Source organism: Megascapheus bottae, chromosome 30 (genome assembly GCF_031878675.1).
Source record: "Megascapheus bottae isolate mThoBot1 chromosome 30, mThoBot2.hap1, whole genome shotgun sequence".
NCBI classification, from domain to species: domain Eukaryota; kingdom Metazoa; phylum Chordata; class Mammalia; order Rodentia; family Geomyidae; genus Megascapheus; species Megascapheus bottae.
The window spans coordinates 1,083,797-1,111,354 of NC_143538.1; the positions used below are offsets into that span (position 1 = coordinate 1,083,797).

Sequence of the window (27,558 nt, forward strand, 5' to 3'; positions counted from 1 at the left end):
CTTATAAACAGCACTGAGCAACTACTGACAGAGAGAAAAAGGCAAAACTTCGGGGCAGGGGTGTGGCCTAGTGGTAGAGGCTTGATTAGTAGGCACAAAGCCCTGAGTTCGATTCCTCAGTACCACGTACATAGAAAAAGCTGAAAGTGGTGCTGTGGTTCAAGTGGTAGAGCTCTAGAGAAAGTCCAAGGACAGCGCTCAGGCCCTGAGTTCAAGCCCCAGGACTGGCAAAAAAAAAACATGTTGGTTCTCTACTACTTGAACCACATCTCCACTTCCAGCTTTTTGGTAGCTAATTGGAGACAAGAGTTTCACATACCATCCTACCCCAGACCCAGGCTTCTGTCCTGGATCCTCAGCTCTCAGCTTCTGAGTAGCTGGGATTACAGGTATGAGCTATGGCGCCAACTAAGCCTCTTCTTCTCAGTGGGGTCTGATTGTCCTCCTGGCTCTGCCTCTCCATCCCAGGCCTGCCATTGAAGGAGGGATTTCTGAAGTTGAGATCATTTCTCGCCAAGTAGAGGAAGAGAGGAAGAGCCTGGCTCGGGGGCCACTGGTTGGCTTTGCCTACGGGGACTTGCCTCTGGCGCCTGTCGACCTCTCTGCTGCCGGTTCTCAGCTCCTGTCGAATCTGGATGAAGAGTACCAAAAAGAGGGGTAGGTGCTGGTATCCCTGGGCTTGCTTTTACACAACTCCTTGGGTCTCCTGGACCCTCCCCTCCCTTCCCCTCACCACAAGAGGCAGCCAGGAGATTAGAGACGCTTCCACAGACATACCACTCCAAGCCATTTTGTCTCAGACATTATTTTCTCAGAAAATGACTCTGGAAAAGAGTCACTTCTTCTGTTCTTTTTTTTTTGGTCAGTCATGGGATTTGAACTCAGGGCCTGGGCACTGTCCCTAAGCCACTGCCCTCTGGTGGGCAGAAACAATACTGCAGTCTTCTAACACACTGATTTCTCAACTGCCCAGAGCTCTTCCTAGTCCCTCCACTTTGGTTTTCTGGTGGTTCATTGGAGATAAGAGTCTCCTGGACTTTCCTGTCCCAGCTGTAGGTGTGAACCACCATCGCCCAGCCATCTGATGCTGTTTTCTGGTTGAAAAGGGCAGGAATAGGTCCCAGGGCCACCTGGAGCTCATATTTCTAACTCCCACCAGGGATTTCTCCAGCCCCCCACCCTGCAGCTCTTGATGCTGTGAGCACCGGGCAGGGCTTCAGGGCTCAGCTCTGAGCAGCTCTCCCAGGTAAACATTTACAAACACACTGGCTGCCTTGAATACAAAACCTGATGCTGGCACCAGTGGCTCACGCCTGTCATCCTAGCTACCGTGGTCAGGATTGGAAGCCAGTCTAGGCAGGAAACACCACGAGACTCGTATCTCCAGTTAAACACAAAAAGCCAGAAGTGGTGCTGTGGCTCAAGTCGTAGAGCACTAATATTGAGCAGAAGAGCTCAGGGACAGTGCCCAGGCCCTGTGTTCAAGCCCCAAAACTGATTCCTCCCACCCAAAAAGGAAAGGAAGGATGGGAGGACAGTAGGCAGGAAGGCAGGCAAGAGAATGAATGAAAGAAAGAAAGAATGAATGAAAGAAAGAAAGAGAGAGAAGGAAGGAAAGGAAGGAAGGAAGGAAGGAAGGAAGAAAAGAGAGAAAGAAAGAAAGAAAGAAAGAAAGAAAGAAAGAAAGAAAGAAAGAAAGAAAGAAAGAAGGAAAGAAAGAAAATAAATCTGGGTCCTTCACTAAAGCATCCGTGGAGTCTCGGTGCCACTGCCCTCTGGTGGCCAGAGGCAGTACTGCAGTCTCCTAATTCTCTTCCTGGTCCTGCCTGAGGCCCTGTACAATCCAATTACTAGGAAATGGTGTAGAATTGTGCTTGCAAATCACTCCAAATCCCGGGGTGTAGCCGCTGTATGCGTGGACCCTCAGCCTGAGCTCCCAGGAGAAGGCTGTCAGGGCCTCAACTCTACACTTCCAGCAACAATTGCTTTCCCACACGCTTAGACGGGAGGGCTGGCAGGGAGTTTTAGAAAGACGGGTGGTCAGCTGTCAGACTCTTTATCTCCAGTGAACCACCAGAAAAGCAGAAATCAATGTGATAGAGCACTAGTCTTGAGCTGACGAGCTCAGGGACAGCGCCCTGAGGCCCTGAGTTCAAGACCCATGACCAACACACACACACACACACACACACACACACACACACACACACACAAAAGAGAAGCTCTCAGCTGCGCCCCCAATTTCAAAATACCTAGTACTTCTGCCCTGCCTTCCATCACGCGTTTATACATAGCCAAAGCCCAGGTCTGTGTGTGTGGGAGAGACCCCCCACCCACTATCATGTCCAGCTTGTGCCCCCCACACTATATCACCCCACACCCTAAGATCTGCTCTGCTTCCCCAGATGGGACTTCTCTATGAATGTGGTACCGAGGAATTGAACAAGCACTCTACCACTAGGCCAAACTCCCAGCCCCATAGGTGAGACTTTTCTATGCCAGGCTTAGAAACACTGCCCAGCCAGCTCAGGGACCTCCACTACCTCCTCCCAGTCCACCTCCATGCCAGGATTTCTCTGAGGCCACAGGAGTGACCCGGCAGGAGCTCATGGTGGCATTCTCATCTCCTCTGCCAGGCTTTGCCACCTGCGCGGTGGTATTTGTAGATTTTGGCAGCCCAGGCTGCCCGCAGAGCTGGCTTCTGCCTCCTGGCACGTAGTTAGGAGATGGAGGATGCCTGCCCTCTGGTGGGCACTCCTGGAATTGCGCGTGGCCCTGACACCTGGGGGTCTTTGGCTGCTAAACATTGAGCCCTTTGAGTTTCAGATGATTTTTTTTTTTTTTTGCCAGTCTTGGGCTTGGGCTGAGAGCCTGAGCACTGTCCTTGGGCTTTCTCAAGGCTATAGCTCTACTACTTAGACCACAGCACCATTTCCAGCTTTTTTTTTTCTATGTTTGTGGTACTGAGGAATGTAACCCAGGTCTTCGTGCATGCTAGGCAAGCACTCTACCACTAGGCCAAACTCCCAGCCCTTCAGAGGATTTCCAGACATGGGGTCCAGCCAGAAAGCTCATCACTCCAGCTCCCCCCTCCCCATTCAAGGCCCATCCCCTCTCCAGGTCGCAGTCCTAGGGCTCTGGGGCCCAAGTCCTGTTATAACACTCAACCCTGCCCTCTACCTCCTGTCCACAAAGGAGTACCAGCCGGGCACCCAGCTGGAATCCTGGCTACACGAGGAAGCTGACATCTGAGGCTCACAGTTCAAAGTCAGCTTGGGTAGAAAAGTCCATGAGACTCTTATCTCTAATTAACCAGCAAAAAGTGGGAAAATAGAGGTATGGCTCAAGTGGTAGAGTGCCAGCCATGAGTAAAAAAGCAGGCAAGAGTACAAGACCCTTAATTCAAGTCCCAGTACTGGTACAAAAAAAAAAAGTTCAAACTCAGAACCTACTTGGTATACACACACACACACACACACACACACACACACACACACACACACACCTGCTTCAACAACCCATCAGTGATGCTGGTATTTTCCTATCCCCTTGACTGGCTCTTTGTCTCCCAAACTCCTCTTACCACCTTCTGAGACATAGCTCATCCCTTTTCTGTTGTTTATTTGTTTGTTTGTTTATTTATTTATTTATTTATTTTTATTTTGGCAGTCCTTGGATTTGAACTCAAGGTCTTGTCCTTGCTAGGCAAGCAGGCTTAAACTCAGGGTCTGGGTGCTGTCCCTGAGCTCTTCAACTCAAAACTGTACCACTTGAGCCACAATTTCACTTCCCATTTTCTGGTGTTTCATTGAAGATGAGAGTCTCACAGACTTTCCTACCCAGGCTGGCTTTGAACCGTGATCCTCAGATCTCAGCTTCCTGAGTAGCTAGGATGGTAGGCGTGTGCCACCAGCGCCTCTCTCTAAGCAGACATTCTAACACCCAGTTGCCTCTTCCACCACTTTACAGGACTCTGTAGGCTGGATCTGGAGGTGAGAAGGAAGGCCCTCTCCACCTAAAAGGCAAACTTGACCAGGCATAATGGTTCACGCCTGTGACCCCAGCTCCTCAGGAGCTAGAGCCTGTGAAGATCGTAATGTGAATCCAGCCTGGGTAAAAAGTTAGTCAGACCCCATCTTAAACCATTAAGCTGGGCATCGGAGGTGCATGCTGCTATCTCAGCTCTGCGGGGAAAGACAAGGGGTTTGAAACACATGACCCTGTCAGAAACAATAAGTAACCACTAGAAAACCGGAAGTGATGTGTGACTCAAGGGGTAGGGTGGTAGCCTTGAGGTGAAGAGCTCAGGAACAGCGCCCAGGCCCAGAGTTCAAGTCCCACGACCAACCACAAAAAAAAAGAAAGAAAGCAGGCAGAGTTTCTGCAATGCCGAAGTCCACCAGCAGAGGTCGCCAGTCCCCGCCTTCCCCGTCCATCCAAGGCCTTGGCAGTCTGGCTTGAACTGAGCTGTCTCCCTGCCTTTCCCTCTGGCCACCAGGACTCATCTCAAATGATCACCCCGGCTGCCTCCATTCCTGTGGAGTGAGGGGGACTGCACCCCCAAAGCACTCCCTGCCGTTCCCAGGGAGATTAGAGAATATCCCGGGAGACCCGAGCTGGCCCAGAAGGCACCCAGATTTCCTGAGCTGAGAGCCCTGTCCACAGGCTCAGCCCAGAAGGACTGTCCAGGATGCCCTGCTGGGGGTTCTGGTCACAAGAGCCCTCCCGAGAGAGAGGAGCAGGCAGGGCCGAGCTGCCCCCCATGCCCAGAGGCACCTGGGGTCTTTTAGGGTTGGCCAACCCATTCCCCTTCAGCAGATTTCAGCAGCATGGCTCTTGGGGTGAGAGGCACAGAAGACAGCTGGTGTTTGGTTCACCATCATCATCACCATCATCACCATCATTATCATCATCATCACCATCATCACCATCATTATCATCATCATCATCATCATCATCATCATCATGGGTCTTAATCTTAATCCAAGTAATCAGCCCCCCCCCAAAAAAAATCCAGAAGTGGAAGCATGGCTCAAGTGGTCCAGCACCAACCTTGAGAAAGAAAAACAAAAACGTTGGAGGGGTGCCGGGACCTGAGTTCGAATCCCTGCACCAGCTCCCACGCTGAGTCTCCTCCCTGATCTCGTGCTTTGTCCCCACAGGTCTAACTGGCTGAAGCCGTGCTGCGGGAAGAGGGCGGACATGTGGCAGGTATTTTTGCTCAGTGCAAGCCTCAACAGTGTCCTGGTAGTCTCTGTCATGGTGGTGGTACTGCTTCTGACACTGGAACTCCTAATCGATATAAAGCTCCTCCAATGTGAGTAGGGGTCAGAGGCCCAATCACATCCACTTTCCATAGTCACCGTGCATCTGCGTCTCCGGGGGCCACAACCCGAGAGCTGGGTGAGGTGCTAAGCCACCTTGAGCCTTGAGGAGAATTGCAGGAGGGGCGGGGGAGGGCAGGGTGCAGGAGGCCGACCACTTCTCTCCGTTATGCCCCCTCTCTCTGCCCCACAGGGTCTCTTTAGTTCCCTTCCCAGCATCTCATACTAACAAAACCTGATGAGATTAAAAGAAATAACAACACACTAAACCCAGGTTGGGGAACTCTGTATCCATACTTAAAAAAAAAAGAAGAAGAAGAAATGGTTGCCATTTCAAATTTTCCAGATTGGAATGTTCTCTAGTTAAAGAGAATTTTCAGCCAGGCACCGTTTGTTCACGCCTGTCTTCCTAGCCATTCAGGGTCTGAGGATCGCGGTTCAAAGCCAGCGTGGACAGGCAAGTCCATGAGACTCTTTTTTTTTTTTTTTGCCAGTCCTGGGCTTGAACTCAGAACCTGAGCACTGTCCTTGGACTTTCTCAAGGCTAGAGCTCTACCACTTGAGCCTCAGCACCACTTCCGGCTTTTTTCTATGTATGTGGTACCGAGGAATCGAACCCGGGTATTCATGCATGCTAGGCAAGCACTTTAACCACTAGGCCAAACTCCCGGTCCCATCCATGAGACTCTTATCTCCATTTAAACACCAGAAAAGTGGACGTGGTACTGTGGCTGAAAGTGATAGAGTGCTCGCCTTGAGCAGAAAGAGCTCAGGGACAGTGCCCAGGCCTTGAGTGTAAACCTCAGGACTGGAACAAAAATAAAAAAATCATGCCCTGTAGTAGCTAATATGGATTGTCAGTTCCAGTTCTTACAATTATCTAGCCATAAGTGGAGCAGAGAGATAGATATGCACCAGAATAAGATTTATTTTTCTTTTGTTGGTACTAGTCCTGGGACTTGAACTCAGAACCTAGGCACTGTCCCTGAGCTTTTGCCACTCAGGACCGGCACTCTGCCACTTGAACCCACAACTCCACTATTGGCTTTTTGGCAGTTCACTGGTGATAAGAGCCTCAAAGACTTCCCTGCCAGGGCTGGCTTTGAAGCCCGCTCCTCAGGTCTCAACCTCTTAGGAACTAGGCTGACAGGCGTGTGTCACCAGCAGCCAGCTTCCTAGATGGGTTTGAATACAGAGGTGGTTTCTTGATCCCAATAGAAGCATCTTCTAGCACCAAGTGCCAGGCTGGGTTTCACCTCAGCCTCACTTCAATTAAACCATGCTATGGGGGCTTCCCTGCCTCCCTTCCGTCTTGTCTGCTTTCTACAACATTTGACCCTGGGTGCTGGCTTGTCCTCTGGGCCCTGACACCTTAGTTGTGACAGGGTATTGAACAGAACTGAGACTCCAGCCGACAATGGAATTTTCCTGAAAATTAAGTATCCAGGAGATTGATTTTGGGGGTGGGCGATCCAATAACAGCTCATAAAAGGCATCTTAAACCCCATAAAATGCACGATCAGAGATTTATGGCTCTTCTAAAGCAAACCGTAAAAGAAAAAGAAAGAAAAAAGACACAGGAATTCATTTGAGGAATACTAGAGAGATGATTTTTATGTTTCTAGAATCATCTAGACATCGCCTCGGGTTTCCTGGCTCTCGGGGGGCCCCTGTGTGTGTGTGGATCTGAGCCAAGGGATTCCAGCATCTCTGAGGTTCATTTTCCAAGGGTTACACTGGTGCAAAGCCAGGGGACCCCGCTCCCAAGTCTCCCATCTGGAGCCTGGAGCCCTAATCCTTTCCCGTTTGTGGGGCGACCCATGTTTTATCCAATCCCAGGTTATAGCTTTTCCCTGCGGCCAGACTCCCCCCGCCCCACTCCTGGGCCACCATCTTCCTGTGGCCTCTGAGGATTCTGAGCTGCAGGCAGGTGTGTTCAGACCAGTCTCTGATTCCCTGTTCCCTCCCTCCTCTTCCTCCCTCACCCCCTTCTCCATCCTGGGGCTTGAACTCTGGGTCTAGACACTGTCTCTGAGCTCTTCAGCGCAAGGCTGGTGCTCTACCATTTGAGCCACAGCTCCACTTCTGATTTTCTGGTGGTTCATTGGAGATAAGAGTCTCACAGACTTTTCCTGCCTGGGCTGGCTTTGAACCACGATCCTCAGATCTCAGCCTCCTGAGTAGCTGGCATGACAGGTGTCAGCCATCACTTGGCCTGAGAATTTCTGAAGTTGCCTGCACTGGTCCACAGGCCAGATCACAGCCCATGTGGACAGAGGGCTGCCTTCCTGCCTTCCTGGCTGTGTCACAGAGACACACAGGAGCTCTGTGGCTGGAGGAAGAGCGACCTCCACACCTCCCAGCACACATTCCAAGCTCACGCCTCTCATCCCAGCTCCTCAGGAGCCTGAGATCTTGAGGACCATGGTTGGAGGCCAGCTTGGGGAAGAAAAATCTAGGAGATTCTTATCTCCGAGGAACCACTCAAAAACCAGAAGCAGAGCTGTGGTTCAAGTGGTAGAGCACTCGCCTTAAGCACTACAGCTAAGGAACAGTGCCTAGGTCCTGAGTTCAAGTCCCAGGACCAGCACAGAAGAAAATACAAAAGCCAGGCTTTTTCTCTGACCAAATGTCAACCAGATCCAAATATAAGACCCCCCCCTGCCAGGAGCCCAGGGTCGGGCCTCAGTGACATCCAAGCTGCCTGCCCCGACTCTTTACTCTTAAAGCCACCCCTCGCTGTGTCCCCTGCAGTTTCCAGTGCGTTTCAATTTGCAAGCATCGTCCACTGGATCAGCTTGGCTATTCTTTCCGTGTTCTTCTCCGAGGTGAGTAGCCGTGGGCCCACGGGGTGTGGGGGGACCTCTTCTTCCTCGGGGATACCCCCTTCCTTGGGTGCCCCAGTGTACATCAGAACATTGCTCCCTGTCTGACTATGGGAGCTGAGCTTTGCCAAGTAAAACCAAAAAAAAGAGATGGCATAGTTAGGAGTCACAGAGACCCAGGGGACAGTGATGAAACTGGGGTCTGGCCAGGCCAAGAGAGATGAACAAAGATGGGGCAGGGGTACAGATATCCCCAACTAGTGCCAGAGGCTGAAGCTAAATAAACACCATGTCTAAAAAGCTTGCTGGGTGTCAGTGGCTCACGCCTGTCGTCCCAGCTACTCAGGAGGCTGAGATCTAAGGATCACGTTTCAAAGCCTGCCCAAGGAGGAAAGTCTATGAGTCTTTTTCTTGGTCAATTGTGAGACTTGAACTCAGGGCCTGCGCCATATCCCTTAGCCCTTTTGCTCAAGGCTAGCGCTCTACCACTTGATCCCCAGTGCTGCTTCCAGTTTTTGAGTGGAGATAAGAGTCATATGGACTTTTCTGCCCCAGCTGGTTTCAAACCATGATCCTCAGATCTCAGCCTCCGGAGTAGCTAGGATGACAGGTGTGAGCCATGGTGCCCAGCCTGTGAGACTCTAACCTCCAATGAACCACCAAAAAGATGTATTTCCTGGCATGATCAGGAAAGCCAAGGAGTCCGTTGGGGACTGGGAAGGCCAGGGCCTCAGGTCTTGAATCCCAGAATTCTGAGTCTCAGGCTGGACTGGACTGGGCTAAGCAACAGATATTCCAGGCCCAAAACAGTCTCTTCTCTAGTTCTCAGCTCCTCAGAAAGCCACCTGTCCTCTTGGAGACTCAGGCCAGATGTGCCTGAGAGTGGCCAGAAGATGGCGCTGGGCGTCTGCACTTGCCAACACAAATATTTGCTCAGTTGTTCTTGCTCTTTCTCTCGCTCCTCCTGCCTTGCTTCTACTGGCAGAATTTATTACCCAGCATTAATTTAGCAGTCCCCAGCTTTAATTTAGCATTCCCCTTTCCTTCTCCGTCCTCTCCCCACCCCAGACAGGAGCCACCTGAAACACACAAAGCCCTGTATCCTCAAAACTCCTCCTGCTATGGGCCTCCAAAAGTACAAAGCAACCTGGGACTTCCCACAGTCCCAGCTTGAGTCTTTATTAAAAATAATAAAAAATAATAAATAAACAGACAAACAAAACCTGCACCGTCAAGCCCTCATGGCTCACGCCTGCAATCCCAGCTCCTCAGAAGGCTAAGATCTGAGGATCACAGTTCAGAGCCAGCTGGGACGGGAAAGTCCAGGAGACTCCTATCTCTAAGGAACCAGCAAAAAAGTCAGAAGTGGATGTGTGGCTCAAATGATAGAGCACCAGCTAATAGACAGTGCCCAGGCCTTGAGTTCAAGTTCCAGGACTGTCCCTCAAAATAAAAAAAAATAAAGCACAGATGAAGAATGTAGCCTTGGACTTGTAGCTCACAGCCAGCTGTGGCTAAGACTGGACAGAGGGCTTGGGGCTGGTGAGGGACTCTTGCCCCTGCTTCTCTCTCTGGACCCATGCTAATAAGTGGCGGGGGTATGGGGGGAGACAGGGTAGGAGAGGAATCAGGAATCTGGAGCAAAGACCAGAGCCAGGGCAAGGAATTGAGAAAGAAAAATAAATCCAAGCAATCAAGATGTCTGAGCCCAGAGCCAGAACAGACAACCTTGCATCCCTGCCCAGGGCCTCTTCCTCTGCCCTTCCCATGAGGGCATCTAGGAGCTCAAGGCCAGGGGTCACTCCCATCAGCCTTAGCTAGCAGGCCACACAGGTCCCAGGAAAATTCCAGAATGGTCAGGCCCCAAGGCCTCCCCACCCCCCCCCCCACCCCCCGTCCTGGAGCCCTCAGCCTTGTCTGGAGCCAGTTTCCTGCTGTCTCTTAAGCTCTTCAGCTCAAGGCTAACACTCTACTATGCTGAGCCACAACCCCACTTCCATTTTTCTGGGTGTTCATGGGAGGTAAGAGTCTCATGGACTTTCCTGCCCAGGCTGGCTTTGAACCTCAATCCTCAGATCTCAGCCTCCTGAGTAGCTGGGGTTACAGGTGCCCAGCTGAGGAACCCCTGCAGTAGGGGAATGGCTCGGGCATGGTGAAGGATTTCCCTTTTTCTGAACGGGGAAGCAGAGCTCTGGCTTCTGAGCTCTTGAATCTTCTGTGCTGGCGGCCAAGAGGAAGAGGGAGGAGGCAGGAGAAGAAGAATCATTATCTTTCCTTCCTCTCTTCAGACCGTGCTTCGGATTGTGGTGCTGGGCATTTGGGATTACATCGAGAATAAAATAGAGGTAAAAAGTAATGCCTGCCAATCCCAATTCCCCAGCCCACACATCCCAGCAAGAGAACCAAAGAGAAAAAAAAAAATGCAGGGCAGAGCTAGGCCCTGGTACGCATGCCTGTAATCCTAGCCACGCAAGGGGCTGAGCTCTGAGGATCGCTGTTCTCTGTGTGAAGCCAGCCAGAGCAGGAAAGTCCACGAGAAATTTGCGTCCAATTAACCATCAAAAAAGCTAGAAGTAGAAGTGTTGCTCAAATGGTAAAACACCAGCCTTGATGGAAAAAGCACAGAGACAGCGCCTAGGCCTTGAGTTCAAGCCTGAGGACCAGAACACACACACACACACAGAGCAAAAACCAGGCCAGCTCCTTCCTGCCCTGGAGTCTCTCAGTGTTCCGAATTTTTATAGCAGGATGTAGTGGGGCAGACAGAGATTGTTTCCGGCAAATGGGCTTCTGAAAGCAATCTCCTTAAAATCCTATAAAATATAAAAAGTTTCTATTGAATCCATTTGCAAAGCTTTTGTGATGCATTGTAAAACCAATAAATCCATTCTAAAATGGCCTAGGGGTCCAGACACTGAGCAGCCACACTATAAAAGTGTCTTGAGGCCTGTCTGGTCTACTTCAGATCAAAGGGCCTGGGGCCTAGTGCCTGTGGCTCAGGCCTGGAACCTTAGCTATTCAGGGGGCTGAGATCTGAGGATCACAGTTCAAAGCCAGCCTAGGCAGGAAAGTCCATGAGATTCTTTATCTCCAATGAAACACACACACACACACACACACACACACACACACACAGCCAGAAGCCTGGTGGGGAGACTGGAGGAGACCCTTCAGGACTGAGGCTGATCAGGACAGGTAATGGGTGTCTTTATGAAAGTGCACAGCCTCCCACTTTGTGGGTGCTGCCTGGCTGAGCCCCACCCCCACCCCCAGGCGTGAGCACTGATGCCTGTGTCCCTCCCCCCCCCCAGGTGTTCGATGGTGCAGTAATCATCCTGGCTTTGGCTCCCATGGTGGCTTCCACAGTGGCCAACGGGCCGAGGAGCCCCTGGGACGCCATCAGCCTCATTATCATGCTTCGAGTCTGGCGGGTGAAAAGGATCATTGAGGGTGAGTGACCCCGGGAGGGGGTGGGGGACTGAGAGCAGTGGCTTCCACCACCCCAGCCTCCTGGGAGACAGGAGCTGGGAGGGTTGTGGTTTGAGGCTCTCCTGAGGGAGAGGTTAGTGAGATGGTCTCCTCCCCCTCCGCCCCAGCTCCACCTGTAAACTGGATGTCATGGTAGATGCCTGTAAGCCCAGCTACTTGGGGGACCTAGATAGGAGGATTACAGTCCAAGATTCCAGCTGAAAAAGATAACTAAAGCCAAAAAAGGAAAATCAACAGTTAGGGTGCCAGGGGTAGAATGCCCGCCTGAACAAGTACCAAGCCCCGAGTTCAAAGCCCAGTGGGGCCAGTGTGGCAAAGCTCACCACTGGCCCTGGGGATGGGATGGTGTGGTTCACCTGTACCACCAGTCTCACCTGAGGTCCATGAGGAACAAGCTGGATGCCCCAAGCAGAGGACACATCTGTGTCTGCTGCTGGCCTGGGTGGGCTTCTCTGTACTATGACCCAGCCCACCCCTGGGCCTCTCCTCCTGGAGATGCGGGGGGCGGGGGGGGGGAGTCCTCTCCTTTGCTGCCAGGGAAACCAGGCCTGCCTTCCCCCACAGCTCTAGAGCCTGGAGAGCAGGGGTCACACCCCAGGGCCTCCTGACACCCTTAGAGGCATCGAAGAGGCTGTGGGGCCACTAAGGACCACTGGGGTGTATGCCACGTCACTCAGGCCTGAATCCAACTGCAGAGAATGCACATCGCATCATCCCAGCTACTCAGGAGGCTGAGATGGGAGGATCGCGGTTCACGGCCAGCCTGGGCAGTAAAGTCCCTGAGACTCTCATCGCCACTGAACCACTAGAAAACCAGAAGTGGAGCTGTGGCTCCAAGTGGTAGAGCACCAGCCTTGAGCAAAAGACTGTGGCTGGGCCAGGAGTTTGGCCTAGTGGTTAAGGTGCTTGCCTAGCATGCATGAGGACCCGGGTTCGATTCCTCGGTACCACATACATAGAAAAAAAAAAAAAAAAGCCAGAAGTGGTGCTGAGGCTCAAGTGGCAGAGCTGTAGCCTTGAGAAAGTCCAAGGACAGTGCTCAGGCCCTGAGCTCAAGCCCAGGACTGGCAAAAAAAAAAAAAAAAAAAGACTGTGGCTAGGACTGCATAATAAATACAATACATAATAATATATTGTAATGCTATATATCCTATTATGTATTATAGTTTTTATATTGTATGTAATATATACTATTACACATTATATAGTATACATATATATTATTTTAATATGTTATTATAACATGTTATTATGTGTTGTATATATTATTTCATATAATAAACTATTTACATAATGTTATACAATTCATAATATTATATAATATTATTTATATAATATAATGGATGCAATATCATAATACATACAATATTATATAATATATAGTGTTGTATATAATACACACGATATTATTATACTACTATATACAATATTATCTGATTTGCATTATTCTGTACTATCTGTTATATATGATATATGTATGGAGAACTCGCCCGGGGCCCTGTCCAGTTTGCCCCGGGGGAGCTGGGGCTCTGCCCACAGTCAGGTAGGGAGACAGGTGGAGAAGGAGGGCACTGTGCCCAGGCCAGCCAGGGAGGATAGGGCCCTCTTCTTAGCTGCATCCAGCAGAATGCCATCCCTGCCACCCAGCGCCCCATGCCCCCCCCCCAGCCTGCACCCAGCCTGTCCTCACATGGCTGCCCCTGTCTTCCAGCATTCGTCCTACCGGTCAAGGTAGAGATGGACGCGGTCATCCAGCAGTACGAGAAGGCCAAGGTCATCCAGGACGAGCAGCTGGAGAGACTGACGCAAATCTGCCAGGAGCAGGGGGTAACTAACGGGTCCCTTCCTGTCCTGGCCTTGCCAGGGCACTAGCACTTAAAAGACACCAGAGTTCAGGGGGCCAAAGCACAGGGGTGCTCCTTCTGCCTCTGGCCTGGCTCCTGGGGAGCCTGACGCCCCAAAGGAGAGGCCTCTCTCCTGTCACCCACCCCAGGCCTGCGCCCACTCCCAAAGCAAAGTCCTGATCGGTGTACTGTGGTGACCACACTGTGTAGAGGGTTCTCCAAGGGGGTCCCTTGGAGCCGGGGGGAGGAAAATGCCATCTGTAGAGTGCTAGGGGGCACTGCTGTGTGCCAGCCACTCAGGACCCCAGTGCTCTCTGCCCAGAAAAAGCCCTGACGAAGCTGGGCACTGGTGGCTCACGCCTGTCATCCTAGCTACTCAGGAGGCTGAGATCTGAGGATTGGGGTTCAAAGCCAGCCCAGGCAGGAAAATCCAGGAGACTCTTTACCAATAATGAACCACCCAAAAAGTTGGAAGAGGAGGTATGGCTCAAGTGGGAGAGTACCAGCCTTGATTAAAGGACAAAAAGCCAAGGGACAGCGCTCAGGGCCTGCGCATTGTCCTTGAGCTTTCTCAAGGCTGGCACTTAAGCCACAGCACACACATACACAGACAGAAACATACAAATACACAGACACACATAAACACAAACACATACACAGACACAGAGACACATAGACACACACACACACACACTTTTCAGAAACCATTCATTTAGAGTATGCCCCCTCTCCCCTGCCCACTCCTGTCTCTTGTCTCCTCCCTTCTCTCTGTCTCTATCCTGGGGCTGGAACTCTGGGCTTGGATGCTGTCTCTGAGCTTTTCTGCTCAGGGCTAGTTCTCTACCATTTTGAGCCACTTCCAGTTTCCTGGTGGTTCATTGGAGATAAGAGTCCTATACCATTTCCTTCCCTGTCTTTCTGGCTGCCATTAGGCGGGGGGTAGGGAGTATGGGGGGGGGGGGAGACAGGAAGCTCTACTATGGGGGCTTGAAGCAGCCACAGGACCAAAGGAGAGAGGACAGTTATGAAAAGCACCCCTAAACTGGCTGATCAAGTGGTTCTCAAGCTGCTGACTAATGAGAAGACACAAGGCCAACCAAGACTTCCTTTAATGGCAGCCCACCTCGGCACTCGTGACACCCTTCCCCTGCACCTGTACCACGGGGCCCAGAGAAAAGCATGCTGGGACTCTCACTTCCCACCGCTTTGCCAGGGCCCCTGTCCTGCATCCCCTCCCCCCCACCCCCATGGTGCCTTCCGTGAGAACTCAAGCAACAGTCACAGACGGCCTCCCTTAGGGGGGAAGGGGCTCAAGGGAGGCACACCCACAAATCTACCCATAAATAAAGACAGGGTCCCCTCCTCAAGACACATCTGGAAACGAAATGAGCAGAGCCAAGGCAGTTTAACTAAAAACACAGCTGACGCCTGTTGTCTTATGACAGCCAGAAGGACAGAGATGGCTGGAGCCCTGGCAGCCTCTGGGAGACTTACTGATGAGGCTTCTGAGAGAAATTAAGAAAGTCTATGTCTAAGCTGGCCACACCCCAGGAGGACAGAGAGACAGCCTTTCCAGACTTGGTCTAGGCAGAAGTTTAAGACTTAACTGGATCTGAGAACTGGTGGCTCACGCCTGTTATCCTAGCTACTCAGGAAGCTGAGATCTGAGGATCCTGGTTTAAAGCCAGTCTGGGCAGGAAACTCTATAAGACTTTTATCTCCAATTAAATACCTAAAAAGCTGGGAATGTAGCCGTGGCTCAAGTGGTAGAGCGCTAGCCTTGAGCAAACAAACCTTGGGGACAGCTCCCTTAAACATGAGAAGTGATTTGCAAAACAGCCAAGAGCTTTCACAATAAGCATATTCAGTTGATAAAATTAAGTTCCTTCTGCTTGCTTGCTTGCTTTCTTTTCTCTTCCTTCCTTTCTTTCTTTCTTTCTTGCTTGTTTGCCTGCTTGCTTGCTTTCTCTTTTCCAGTCCTGGGCCTTGAACTCAGGGCCTGGCACAGACCTTGGGCTTTTTTTTTTTTTTTCCCCTCAATCACTTGAGCCACAGCACCACTTCTGGCTTTTTCTATGTATGTGGTACCCAGGAATCAAACCCAGGGCTTTGTGCATGCTAGGCGAGCACTCTACCACTAGGCCATGTTCTGGCTCCTTCTACTTTCTCCATCACTTAAACGCAAGTCACCTTCTCCATGAAGAGAGAGGGGCCAAGGTGTGGGTCTCTGCTTCATCTCACCCCTGCAATCACACCCGTGCAACCATCTCGTAATAGAAATACACACGGGCCGCCCTCTCCAACGGGAGCTGATTCTGCAGGCAGGGCGGCCTGTCCAGCTGCACTAATAGGATTGTACAGAAATGAGGGCTCCTGCATTACAAGCCATCAAGCTTCTCCCCAGGGTGAGCGTTGATCAGGCCAAGGTCAGGGTCAAGCCAGCAGACGCTGTGCCCAGACCATTAGAGGCGGAAAGGAGCGCTGGGCATGGCCTCGCCAGTCCAGCGAAAGGGTCTCCCTGGGGAGTGTACATTAGGCCCCGCCCAGAGGCCGGCGGGCTCCTCCAGTAATGCATACTTAGCTAATGCCCTGAACGAGTGGGTCTGACTGCACTTTGTTCTTTCGTCCTCTGGGGAGGGTCTTCTTCATTGGAAGATTTGCTAGGTTGTGTCATCACAGTGGCTCTGTTGTGTCAGAGGCCAGCATCCCTCCCCTGATACCCCTGAAATCCTGAATCTGAGAAGCTGATGTTTTTTGGTAGATGTATAATATTTGGGGTGAAGGGGCAGTGATTCTTTTCTTTTTATACCAGGACTGCGACTTGAACTCAGAGCCTTGTATGTTTAGCTTTGTTTGGTTGTTTCCTGCTCCAGGTTGGCACACTACCACTTGAACCACACCTCCACTTCCAGGCCTTTCTAGGTGGTGTGTTAGAGATAAGAGTCTCAAGGAATTTCCTGATCAGGCTGGCTTTGAACCTTGATCATCAGTTCTCAGCCTCCTGAGTAGCTAGACTGACAGGTGAGAGTCACAGGCACCCAGCTTGTTTGGACTTTTATTTATTTATTTATTTTGCCAGTCCTGGGCTTGAGCTCAGGCCTGAGCACTGGCCTTGGACTTTCTCAAGGCTAGAGCTCTACCACTTGAGCCGCAGCACCACTTCTGGCTTTTTTTTTTCTATGTATGTGGTACAGAGGAATCGAACCTGGGTCTTCATGCTTGCTAGGCAAGCACTCTACCACTAGGCCAAACTCCGGGCCATCTTTTTTTTTAAATAGCATTTTTATGGGGGCCGGGAGTTTGGCCTAGTGGTAGAGTGCTTGCCTAGCATGCACGAAGACCCAGGTTCGATTCCTCGGTACCCCACATACATAGCAAAAAGCTAGAAGTGGTGCTGAGGCTCAAGTGGTAGAGTGCTGGCCTTGAGAAAGTCCAAGGACAGGCTCAGGCCCTGAGCTCAAGCCCAGGACTGGCAAAAAAAAAATAGTATTTTTATTTATTCACTCATTTTTAAATTTTTTATTATTATAAAGGCAATATACAGAGGCATTACAGTTACACAGTAAGTGTCATCTCTTCTTTTTGAGATAGTTTCACCAAGTACCCCAGGCTGGCCTCAAGCTTGAAATCTTTCTGCCTCTGTCTCCTAAGAGCTGAGATTATAGGGATGAGCTACCATGTCCAGCTCATTTTCTTCAACATATTTTTTTTTTTTTTGCCAGTCCCGGGCTTGAGCTCAGGGCTTGAGCACTGTCCTTGGACTTTCTCAAGGCTAGAGCTCTACCACTTGAGCCTCAGCACCACTTCCGGCTTTTTTCTATGTATGTGGTACCAAGGAATCGAACCCGAGTCTTCGTGCATGCTAGGCAAGCACTTTAATCACTAGGCCAAACTCCCGGCCCTTCTTCAACATATTATACATTGCTATTTATTTACTTTTTTTTTTTTTGCCAGTCCTGGGGTTTGAACTCAGGGCCTGGGCACTGTCCTTGAGCTTTTTCAAGGCGAGAGTTCTACCACTTGAGCCACAGCACCACTTCTGGCTTTTTCTGGCCCATATGTTGTTATCAGTTCACACAAATATTTACACAGGTCAGTTCGCACTAACGGCTTTATGTCGTCATTGCTGAGCACTTTTCTCTGCTATGCCCACAGCTAGACTTTCTTATTGTATGTCATACATTGTGGATGCATTATAGATATTCTGGGTTGAGTTCTCTCTCAGTCCTTGGGGAAAAGGTTAGCACTAGGGCTTAAACTCAGAGCCTAGGCTTTGTCTTCTAGCTTTTTCACTCACAGCTACCACTCTACCATTTGAGCCACCCTCCACTTCCAGCTTTTTGCTGGTTCATTGGAGATAAGAGTCTCATGGAGAGCTGGGAGTTTGGCCTAGTGGTAGAGTGCTCGCCTAACTGGGTTTGATTCTTCAGTACTGCATACACAGAAAAAGCTGGAAGTGGTGCTGTGGCTCAAGTGGTAGAGCTCTATCTTTGAGAAAGCCCAAAGATAGTGCTCAGGCCCTGAGTTCAAGCCCCAGGACTGGCAAAATAAAAAAGAGTCTCATGGATTTTCTTGTCTGGGCTGAATCCTCAGCCCTGAGCCTCCTGGATAGCTAGGGTGGTGGGTATGAGCCACCAACAGACCGGTCCTCATAGCTTTTGCATTTCCAAATGAATAACAGAATTTTAACATGTCTCTTCTACTCCACCAGCTTTACCTGACTTACGAGTGAATGAATGAATGAATGAATGAATGAGCAGGAAATCTTCTACACACTTGGGCTGTACATCTTTTCTTCTTCTTTTTCCACCTTCTCCTCCTCCTCCTTCTTCTCTCTCCTCCTCCTCCTTCTCCTCCTTTTCTTCTTCTTCTTCCTCCCCCTCCTCCTCTTCCTCCTCTTCCTTCTTCTTCTTCTTCTTCTTCTTCTTCTTCTTCTTCTTCTTCTTCTTCTTCTTCTTCTTCTTCTTCTGTCTGGGGCTTGAGTTCTGTGCCTGGGCTCTGTCCCTTGGCCCTGACCTTCTTTTGCTCAAGGTGAGCACTCTACCCCTTGAGCCATATCACCACTTCCGGCTTTTTCAAGTAGTTTATTGGCTATTACAGTCTCATGGAGTTTCCTACCTGAGCTGGCTTTGAACCCCAATCCTCAGATCTCAGCCTCCTGAGTAGCTAGAATGACAGACGTGAATCACCAGCACCCGGCTTTGGCGTCTTTAGCTCAGAACTTCTTGCCATGAGCCTGCCCGCTCCGGAGTGGGCACTCGTGGGCTAGCCCTGTCTTCCAGCTGTATGGCTTGAATTCCAGTGGGGCTCTCTGGGGCTTCTCCTGATCGATTACAAGCCATCAATAATGCATCTTTTGGAGTGGCCTGAGAAGCCATTAGCTGGGCCTACAGCCCAGATGGACGTGTGGTCTCGGAGAACAAGGGCTGGGTATCCCAGGAGAGGCTTCCATCAGCCTTGAGCGGGGGTGTGTGGAGGGGAGGCTCTCAGGCTGTGGGTGGAGTTAGGCTCAGGCAGAAACCACAGAAGTGAAGTCACTAACTGGGTTTCATTTCTTCATTTACTCTATGGAGAGTCCCGACCTCTTGTTGGAGAGCAGGGGGCCTCGCTGGCTTGTGAGGGTGCACTGTGCCCCTGTCCCCTCATATCGCCGGGTATTTTCTTGGTAGCAGGGAATCAGCCTGGGTAAGGGTGGGTGCATGGCCCAGCAGATCTGGCTGCACTTGAAGACAGGCTTTGTTTTACTGCTTCACCACTAGGGGGCAGAAGAGCGCAAGGCCTCTGTGTGTGTGTGTGTGTGTGTGTGTGTGTGTGTGTGTGTGTGTGTGTGTGTGTGTGTTCATTCTGGGACTGGGTCCTGAATTCAGGGGGGCTTATGTTCTTGCTTACCTTGTTTGCCCAAATCTGGTGCTCCACCATTTGAACCATACTTCTACTTCCAGCTTTTTGCTGGTAAATTTGGAGTTAAGAATCTCATGGAAGGGGACTGGGAGTTTGGCCTAGTGGTAGAGTTCTTGTCTAGCATGTACGAAGACCCGGGTTCAATTCCTCGCTACTACCTACAAAGAAAAAAAAGCCGAAAGTGGTGCTGAGGCTCAAGTGGTAGAGCTCTAGCCTTGAGAAAGTCCAAGGACAGTGCTCAGGCCCTGAGCTCAAGCCCAGGACTGGCAAAAAAACAAACAAACAAACAAAAATGAATCTCATGGATGGTTCTTTCTGGGGTTGTCTTTGAACTGGGGTGCTCAGATCTCAGCCTCCTTAGCAGCTAGGATTACAGGCGTGAGCCACAGTGAGTATGTTTGTGATTCCCATCCCCCACACGCCAAGTCCATTAAAGCTACAGAAAAGGAAGAAAAACAGATGCTCAAAATTAAATGATTGTTTTAAGTCCAATAGGCCAAGAAAGACCCAGGAATATGAAGAATAGACAAGAAAGTAGCATTTGATTGAGCAGGATCAGAGTTTTATCTTCTATGTTTTTTTTTTTTTTGGTTGGTCATGGGACTTGAACTCAGGGCCTGGACACAGTCCCTGAGCTCTTTCACTCAAGACTAGCACTCTACCACTTTGAGCCACAGCTCCACTTCCGGTTTTCTGTTGGTTTATTGGAGATAAGAGTCTCACAGACTTTCCTGCCTAGGCTGGCTTTGAACTCCGATCCTCAGATCTCAGCCTCCTATGAAGTTAGGATGACAGGTATGAGTTATCAGCACCTGGCTTGGACATTGCTTTGTCAGCCGTGGGGAGTTCACGATTTCTCCTGAGTGTGCAGTGTCATTGTCATAGGGCTGTGATTTAGTCCTGCCAGAATCCTGGGGCTCCTGTTAGAGAAATGCAGAGGGCCGCTGGCTAGCCTGGTGAGAGCTGGCAGGGAAACTAGAGAGAGAAGTAAGTAGCCTGGTATGGCTCTTAATTAATGGAGCCAGACTGAAGTGAGGGGTGGGGACGGGATGTTGGGGAGAGAGGGAGGGAGGGCTAGAATGAAGCTCTGGAGGAATGCACATAGGAAAGCTGGTGTGGGTCTGTGTTGATCTCGTTAGATTCGCAAATCCAGTGAGCCAGCCCTCTGGTGCTGCTATCTGTCGGGGTGAGGTGCCACCGGCCACATTCGGGGGGTCAAGTCTGCAAGTGGAGGCTGGGGGAGGCTCTGTCTGCCTCTCTTCTCCGCGGTGGAGAGGTGGTGCGCTGCAATGCTCACTTTGAACACCAGGTGACAGTAAAGAACCTGCGTCTTGCATGGCACACAGCAGTGCCACACCAGTGCCTCTACCTGAGATTCCCTTAAAGGGTCTCGAGCCATCCCACAACCACAAAGCCAGGAACTATGTGGAAAACCCCAGAAGCAAAAACAATAAAGCCTAGGCTGGAAGTGTGGCCTAGTGGTAGAGTGCTTGCCTAGCATGCACGAAGCCCTGAGTCCGATTCCTTGGTACCACATACACAGAAAAAGCCACAAATGGTGCTGTGGTTCAAATGGTACAGCATTAGCCTTGAGAAAGCCTAAAGACAGTGCTCAGGCCCTGAGTTCAAGCCCCAGGACTGGCAAAAAAAAAGAAAAAATAAATAAAGCCCAACCCAATGATAACAATAATAATTAATAAATCAAAATGAGAACACGTGCAGTTGTTTACAAATCTTCACCTCTTCAGAGATGTGAGAACTGTATTTTATAGGAAGGAAACAGAGATCAGGAAGGTGAAGTTAAAGGGACTTTCCCAAGACTTCAAGGTCAAGGCCACAGAACTGAGACTAAAGCCTAGTCTCCTTGGGCCAAGAGCCTGCCCCCTGCTTCTTCTGCAGAATCAGGATGGGCTTTGCTGGCTCCTTCCTTCCTTCCTTCCTTCCTTCCTTCCTTCCTTCCTTCCTTCCTTCCTTCCTCCTCTCCCTCCCCCCCTCTCTCTTCCTTCCTTTTCTCTCTTCCTTCCCTCCTTCCTGTCTTGGAGGCTTGAACTCAGGGCCTAGGCCTTAGCTGTATTCACTCAACGCTAGCGCTCCACCACATTGAGCCACAGCGCCACTTCTGGTTTTCTGATGGTTCATTGGAGATCAGAGTCTCACTGACTTTCTTACTCAGGCTGGCTTTGAACTGCGATCCTCAGATTTCAGCCTCCTGAGTAGCTGAGATGGCAGGCTTGAGCCACCAGTGCCTGGTGTCTTGGGAGATTTATTTTTTATTTTATAGTCGGGATGATGTATAGAGGGGGTTATAGTTACATTCATCAGGTACATTGATATTCCTTTTCATGTTTTTGTCCCCATTTCCCTCCCCCATCCTCTCCCAATCATTTTCTTTTTCCCCCCTTCCCTTCCCTATTTCAAATAAACAAATGTATATACAATATACCAGGTAACAAAGTCAGATACAGTAACAGATTAACCATAAGGGCAAAAAAATGTACCACAGCACATTAAGAACAACAATCACACAAGATAAAACTTGTGTTTCTATATCCTAGAGTTCATTTCATTTAGTCTCATCCTATGTGACCTTACGTTCCTAGGTTTTGAGCTATTGTGATCCTCTGCTAGGAGAGTCTAGCTGTGTACTAATTATTACAAATGAGGGAAACCATAGAGATCTATGTTCCTTTGGGTCTGGCTTACTTCACTTAATATGATTTTTTCCATTTCCTTACAAATGAGGCGATGTCTTGGGAGATTTCTAAGGATCACAGGGGCCTGCTCTGTGCGCTCTCAGCCTCCCCACCCACCCACGGACCGGCTGAGGTCAGGCTGCAGGGTCCATCCGACCAGCCCTGCCCCCGACACGCCCCGCCCAAGCATGTTGGCCACGCCCCTAGACATCTTGGCCACGCCTCCAGCGTTCAAGCCTGTCCCCTACATGCAGGCCATGCCTCTCTATACATAGGCCCCGCCCCCCACAGAAGCCACGCCCCGCGCTGGCCACATAGACCACGCCCCAGCATGCTGGCCACGCCCCCACACTCACCGCGTCCCGCCCTCTGCCTCCCGCAGTTCGAGATCCGGCAGCTGCGCGCGCACCTGGCGCAGCAGGACCTGGACCTGGCGGCGGAGCGGGAGGCGGCGCTGCGGGCGCCGCACGTGCTCAGCCAGCCGCGAGGCCGCTACCAGGTGGTGGAGGCCGGCGCGTGGGGCGAGGACACGGCGGCCGAGAGCGTCGTGGAGGAGCTGCGGCCCTCGCCAGGTGAGCGGGCGGCCGGGGGGAGGGCTGAGCCCCGCCGAGGCTGGCGGTTCGAAGCCGCCCGGGGACGCCATGTCCTGTCACCCCCGTCCTTCCCCCTGCCGTCCACCTGGGATCGCAGGTGTGAACTGGCGCACCCGGCCGGCCCGCCTGCCGAGAGGCAGATCCCAGGAAAGGCCCCCCACCAGAATGCACCTAGGAAGTTCAGGACCCGGGGAGGGCGCGGGCAGGCCCGGCAGAACAGCCCGGAAACCTCAGCTCTGCACCTGGAAGCAAATCGGTGGCCGTGCAGCGACCTGGAGACGAGGCAAGCACGGGAGCTCCGACCCCCGGGGGAGCGGGGACACTGTGTACCCGAGAGAATTTTCCAGACCCGAATCTCAGTTCCTCAGGCGTGTCACCTCAGGCAGGGACTTTTGCCTGTCTGGGCCTCGGTTTTACCACCTATCCAATGGGAACAAGGCTGAGCCTTCCTCACAAAGCAGCCGACAGACACTCACAGGCTCACACAAGCCAAGGGCACTGTGCCAGGAGCTCAGTTCTAGGGTGACTTCACCTGAGCCAGCCATTCTTCCCCTGGCTGGGGTATCAGGGTCAGAGCCAGGCCCGGCTGAGCAGGCTCAAGGCTGGCTGCCACTGGCCAGTCCCTGACCTGAAATAACATTTCTTCTACCAGTGGCTTTAACTCCACCTCCACCTGTCTCCCCAGAAGTGGGAGGAGCAAGTGGGAGGAGCCAGTGGGCAGGGTGAAAAGAGGACCCTCAGGCCCTGTCCTAGAGTGGATTGGCACAGAGGAAAGATTTGTTTGGGCTCACAGGGCCTCAGATGATGCATTTCGGGTCCCAGTGTCAGGACACGGTGGGCTTGTGTAATAGATCAAGGGTTTGTCTCACTGTGGGGGGACAGAGTGACAGGCCAAGAACAAAATAGCTCCTTCAAAGCTTGGCTTCAGGGACCTCATGCCTGTCATCCTAGCAACTCCTTTAGGCCAAGATCAGAGGATCAACATTTGAGCCAACCTGGGGATGGGGGGAAAATATCTGCCAGACTCGTATCGACAACGAGCCAGCAAAAATCTGGAAGTAGAAGTGTGATTCAGGTGGCAGGGCACTGGCCTTAAGCAAAAAGTAAATATAAAATACCAAGTGAGAGTGTAATGAGTTCAGGCCCTGGTACCAGTGCGCGCACACACACACACACACACACACACACACACACACACTTTTGTATTTGTCCTTCATTATTTCTGACCCTGGCTGTATTCCCTGACCTCAGCTTTGCCCCTGTAGATACCTTCTGCAGCTTTCCTTCTCCCATTCCACAGTGACCTTCCAGAATCATCCATGTCATTTCCTGATTTAAACCCTTGCCCTGGTCCTGTGGCCCTGTGGAAAAGTCTAAAGTGCCTAAGAGTTGAGCGCTGCACTGCCAGGGATTGGGTGGCTCTAGTTACCTCGAGGGGCTGGGTGATTGAGGTTTGGGCTATCATTGGCAGGGCCGGGGTTTCTGGGACAGAAAACTCTGTTCCCTGCCCTCTCCCCAGCATCCAGTGGCTGGTATCCTTGGCATCTCTTTGCATCCCTTCACTGGCAGACAACCTCACCCCCGCTCTGCCTACATCTTCACATGGCGTCTGTGTGAATTCGTGTGCAAATCCCCCCTCTTTTTACGAGAGTTTCGGTTATAGGGGTTTGGCATCGGCCCCACTCTTAAGTGGGGTCTGATCTTGACAAAGATGGGGTTCCGGGACTAGGGATTAAGATTCTCTCGTGATGAATCCAGGAGGGACTCGATGATTCAGCCCTAGCAAGTGACGCATGTGTCCCTCTGGCTGTGTTCCACCCCGTCCTCACCTGCCCCACCCCGGCTTGGCTTTCTACCCGTGTGGAACACAAGGACCCTTAGCTCGGAGCTGTCTGCCTCCCGCTCTCTGGACGCCTGGCCTGCCTGCCTGCCTGCCCGACTCCTCCCATGCGCTCTGAAGTGTCTTCTGCCAGCCGAGCCTGGCTTAGAACCTGGCTTAGGAAGCAACCTTGCTTCCACAGCCCACTGCATGGAACTCCACCCACAGGACTGTAGCAGAAATCAAAGCCAAGGGAAGCATGGCATCCCTGGGCACAAAGTCAGTGCCCCCTGACGCCCTGGAATCCCTTGTCCCCCCCCCCCCACCTGCTGTGCAGGATCCCTGGGGACCCAGCACTGGGGACACACCCTGCACTCTGTGTCCCCATCCCGAGGCCAGGGCAGAGCTCAGGGCAGCGAGATGGACAGCCTCACGCTGGCCCTTTGACCAGAAGCCACGTCCGAGGAGAGATTGCCATGACAGCACAAATTACGGGGCCACTCCAGAAACAGTGTAGCATTTGTTGCTGGTTGTGCCCCTCAGGTCAACTGGGGTCTGGAACCTTCTAAGAGACAATCAGGCTTCTACCCGCAGAAGGAGCAGTGATTTACAGCCTCAGTGGAGAGGAGGGGCCAGGTGGGGGGGTGGCCGCCCCCCCACCCCGCCAGCAGTCTCCAGTCCTCAGACGACGCCGACCCGCTCCTGTTTAGACATGTTCCAACACAAATCATTTTAAAAACCCGGGCCACAAAGTTCCTGGCTTTGGGGCCTGCCAAGTTCACACAGTGCCTCTGTGCAGTCATGAATACTTCTCCCCCCAAATTTATTAGCCTCCAAGCGCGCCCCAGAACTTCTAAGTTACAGCCCCTGTCCCATGACAGCAATTACCCCACCAGAGCCAGTCTTGACCTCCCTCATGCCCCACCAGGGCCCAGAGAAACTGCTACACGGCTACCTCCAGCAGGGGACAAGGGGTGCCCTCATGTGTCTCTGAACCCACAAAGTAGCAACATTCGAGAGGCGCTGGTCAGATTCACAGTAGCATTCGGAGGTAACCGACAGGAGACAGGACGGGTATCTGGGTTTGAATTTCACCTCCACGTTGAACAAGTCTAAGCTGGTGGCAGGGCGGTGCTCAGGGTCTCAGTCTCTCAGGACGCTGTGAGGAGAGGCCATGATCAGGCCAGCTCACTTGGCAGAGCTGGTTTAAGACTCCAAAGCCTGCGGTAGGCCTCACTTCTGGGCTGGCTCCCATGGACCCCACTTCCTGGTGTTATCCCAGCTACTCAGGGGGCTGAGACCTGAGGATCGCGCCTCAAAACAAATCCTTAAGACTGCTGTCTCCAGTAAACCACCAAAAAACCGGAAGGGGAACTGTGGCTCAAGTGGTAGAGAACCAGCCTGAAATGCAAAAGCTAAGTGTGAAGAGTGCGAGGCCCTGAGTTCAAGCCCCAGGATTGACACAAGCATAGAAAAAAATGTGTGCATGCTTTGCTGGGAGACAGTAACCTGTATATAAAAGAAGCCTTCGTGCAGAGAGGCTGGGTGCGGAGGCCCTGTCCGATCTGCCCTGTCAGAGATATCCAGGCCGCCATATCAGTGTAGGTAGCTGGGATTACAGGTGTGAGCCACCCTTCCTGGACCCAATGCTTTCTGAGGCTTTGAAAGCCACTCCGCTGTCCCTGAGCGCTTCAGCTCAAGACTAGTGCTCTACCACTTGAGCCACAGCGCCACTTCCGGCTTTTTGGTGGTTCATTAGAGTCTCACAGACTGTCCTGCCTGGGCTAGCTTTGAACTGCAATCCTCAGATCTCGGCCTCCTAAGTACTGGTCCCTGGCTACATTCCGCTTTTTAAATATTCAGTTGGAGATAAGATTCATAGGATTTGTCTGCCCAGGCTGGCTTTGAACCTTGATCCTTGGAGCTCTGGCTTCTCGGGGTGGCTGGTAAGGCTGTCGATGGTGTGACATACACAGTCACGCCGAGGTTCTTCATGGTAGAGTGTTGCTAGCTGATGGCAGAGCAGGGCTCAGAGACAGCCAGGCTCCTCCCTGAGTTCTAACCTTCCTGCCAAACGTGCCTCTGACCGCAGGCATTCACAGATAAAATTGTAAAAAAGAAAAAAAAGTCCAAAAAAGCTTTTAAGAGCAAGGCCTTGCACGCAGCTGCACAGCCCCCCTGAGTGACGGCAGAGCGGCTGCTGAAGCGAAGCTCTGTCTTAGGTGGGTTTGGCCTCAGAAAGCATCCGGGCCCAGGACCAGTGGCTCACACCTGTCTGTGATCCCAGCCATTTGGGAGGCTGAGATCTGAGGATCGGGGTTCAAAGCCAGCGCTGGCAGGAAATTGTGTAAGACTCTTCGCTCCAGTTAACCATCAAAGAAACAAACAAAAAAGGTCAGAAATGGAGCTGTGGCTCAAGTGGTAGAACACTGGCCTTGAGTGGAAGAAGAAAGAATAAACACTTGAGAGCTGGCCCCTTGAACAGAGGCCATATTCAGGGCGTTCTGCTGGCTCCTCACTGCGTAGGAGCTTGAATTCTTTCTTTTTCTTTTTTTCTTTTGCCAGTCCTGGGCCTTGAACTCGAGGCCTGGGTACTACTGTGAGCCACAGCACCACTTCTCCACTTCTGGTTTCCTGGGGGTTCACTGGAGATAAGAGCCTCACGGCCTTTCCTGCCCGGGCTGGCTGTGAACCGTGACCCTCAGATCTCAGCCTCCTGAGTAGCTAGGATGACAGGCGGGAGCCACCAGCGCCAGCTGGTCAGGACAGTTTTGAACTTGCTGTAGTCCAAACCTCTCGGATGTGCGCTTGCGCTCTCTCTCGCTCTCGCTCTCGCTCTCTCTTTCTCTCTGACCTCTCCATCTCCACCTCCACAGATGCTGCCATGAACGATGACATGAACAGCTATATTAGCCAGTACTACAATGGCCCCAGCAGTGGTAAGTCCTGGGTTGGGGCTGTCCTATGTGAGCCAGGACCCCCTACCACCCCAGCATGCAAGGCTAAGCGCAGTTGGCCTGGCAAGGTCTTGCTCTGCGGGTGTCTGCAGACCCTCGCCACCGGAAGCAGA

General features: G+C 51.6%; 1 protein-coding gene across 1 annotated transcript in view; it reads left to right on the plus strand.

Moving 5' to 3' along the window:
* The window catches only part of Tmem266 (transmembrane protein 266), a 51,147-nt gene that overhangs the window by 22,609 nt on the left and 980 nt on the right, over positions 1–27,558 (plus strand). Inside the window, exons 3-10 of the mRNA XM_090321492.1 lie at positions 469–657; positions 5,163–5,317; positions 8,079–8,152; positions 10,438–10,494; positions 11,461–11,599; positions 13,350–13,465; positions 22,459–22,648; positions 27,365–27,427. Coding sequence (XP_090177618.1) covers positions 469–657; positions 5,163–5,317; positions 8,079–8,152; positions 10,438–10,494; positions 11,461–11,599; positions 13,350–13,465; positions 22,459–22,648; positions 27,365–27,427 — 983 coding nt within the window. The remainder of the gene's footprint in view (positions 1–468; positions 658–5,162; positions 5,318–8,078; positions 8,153–10,437; positions 10,495–11,460; positions 11,600–13,349; positions 13,466–22,458; positions 22,649–27,364; positions 27,428–27,558) is intronic.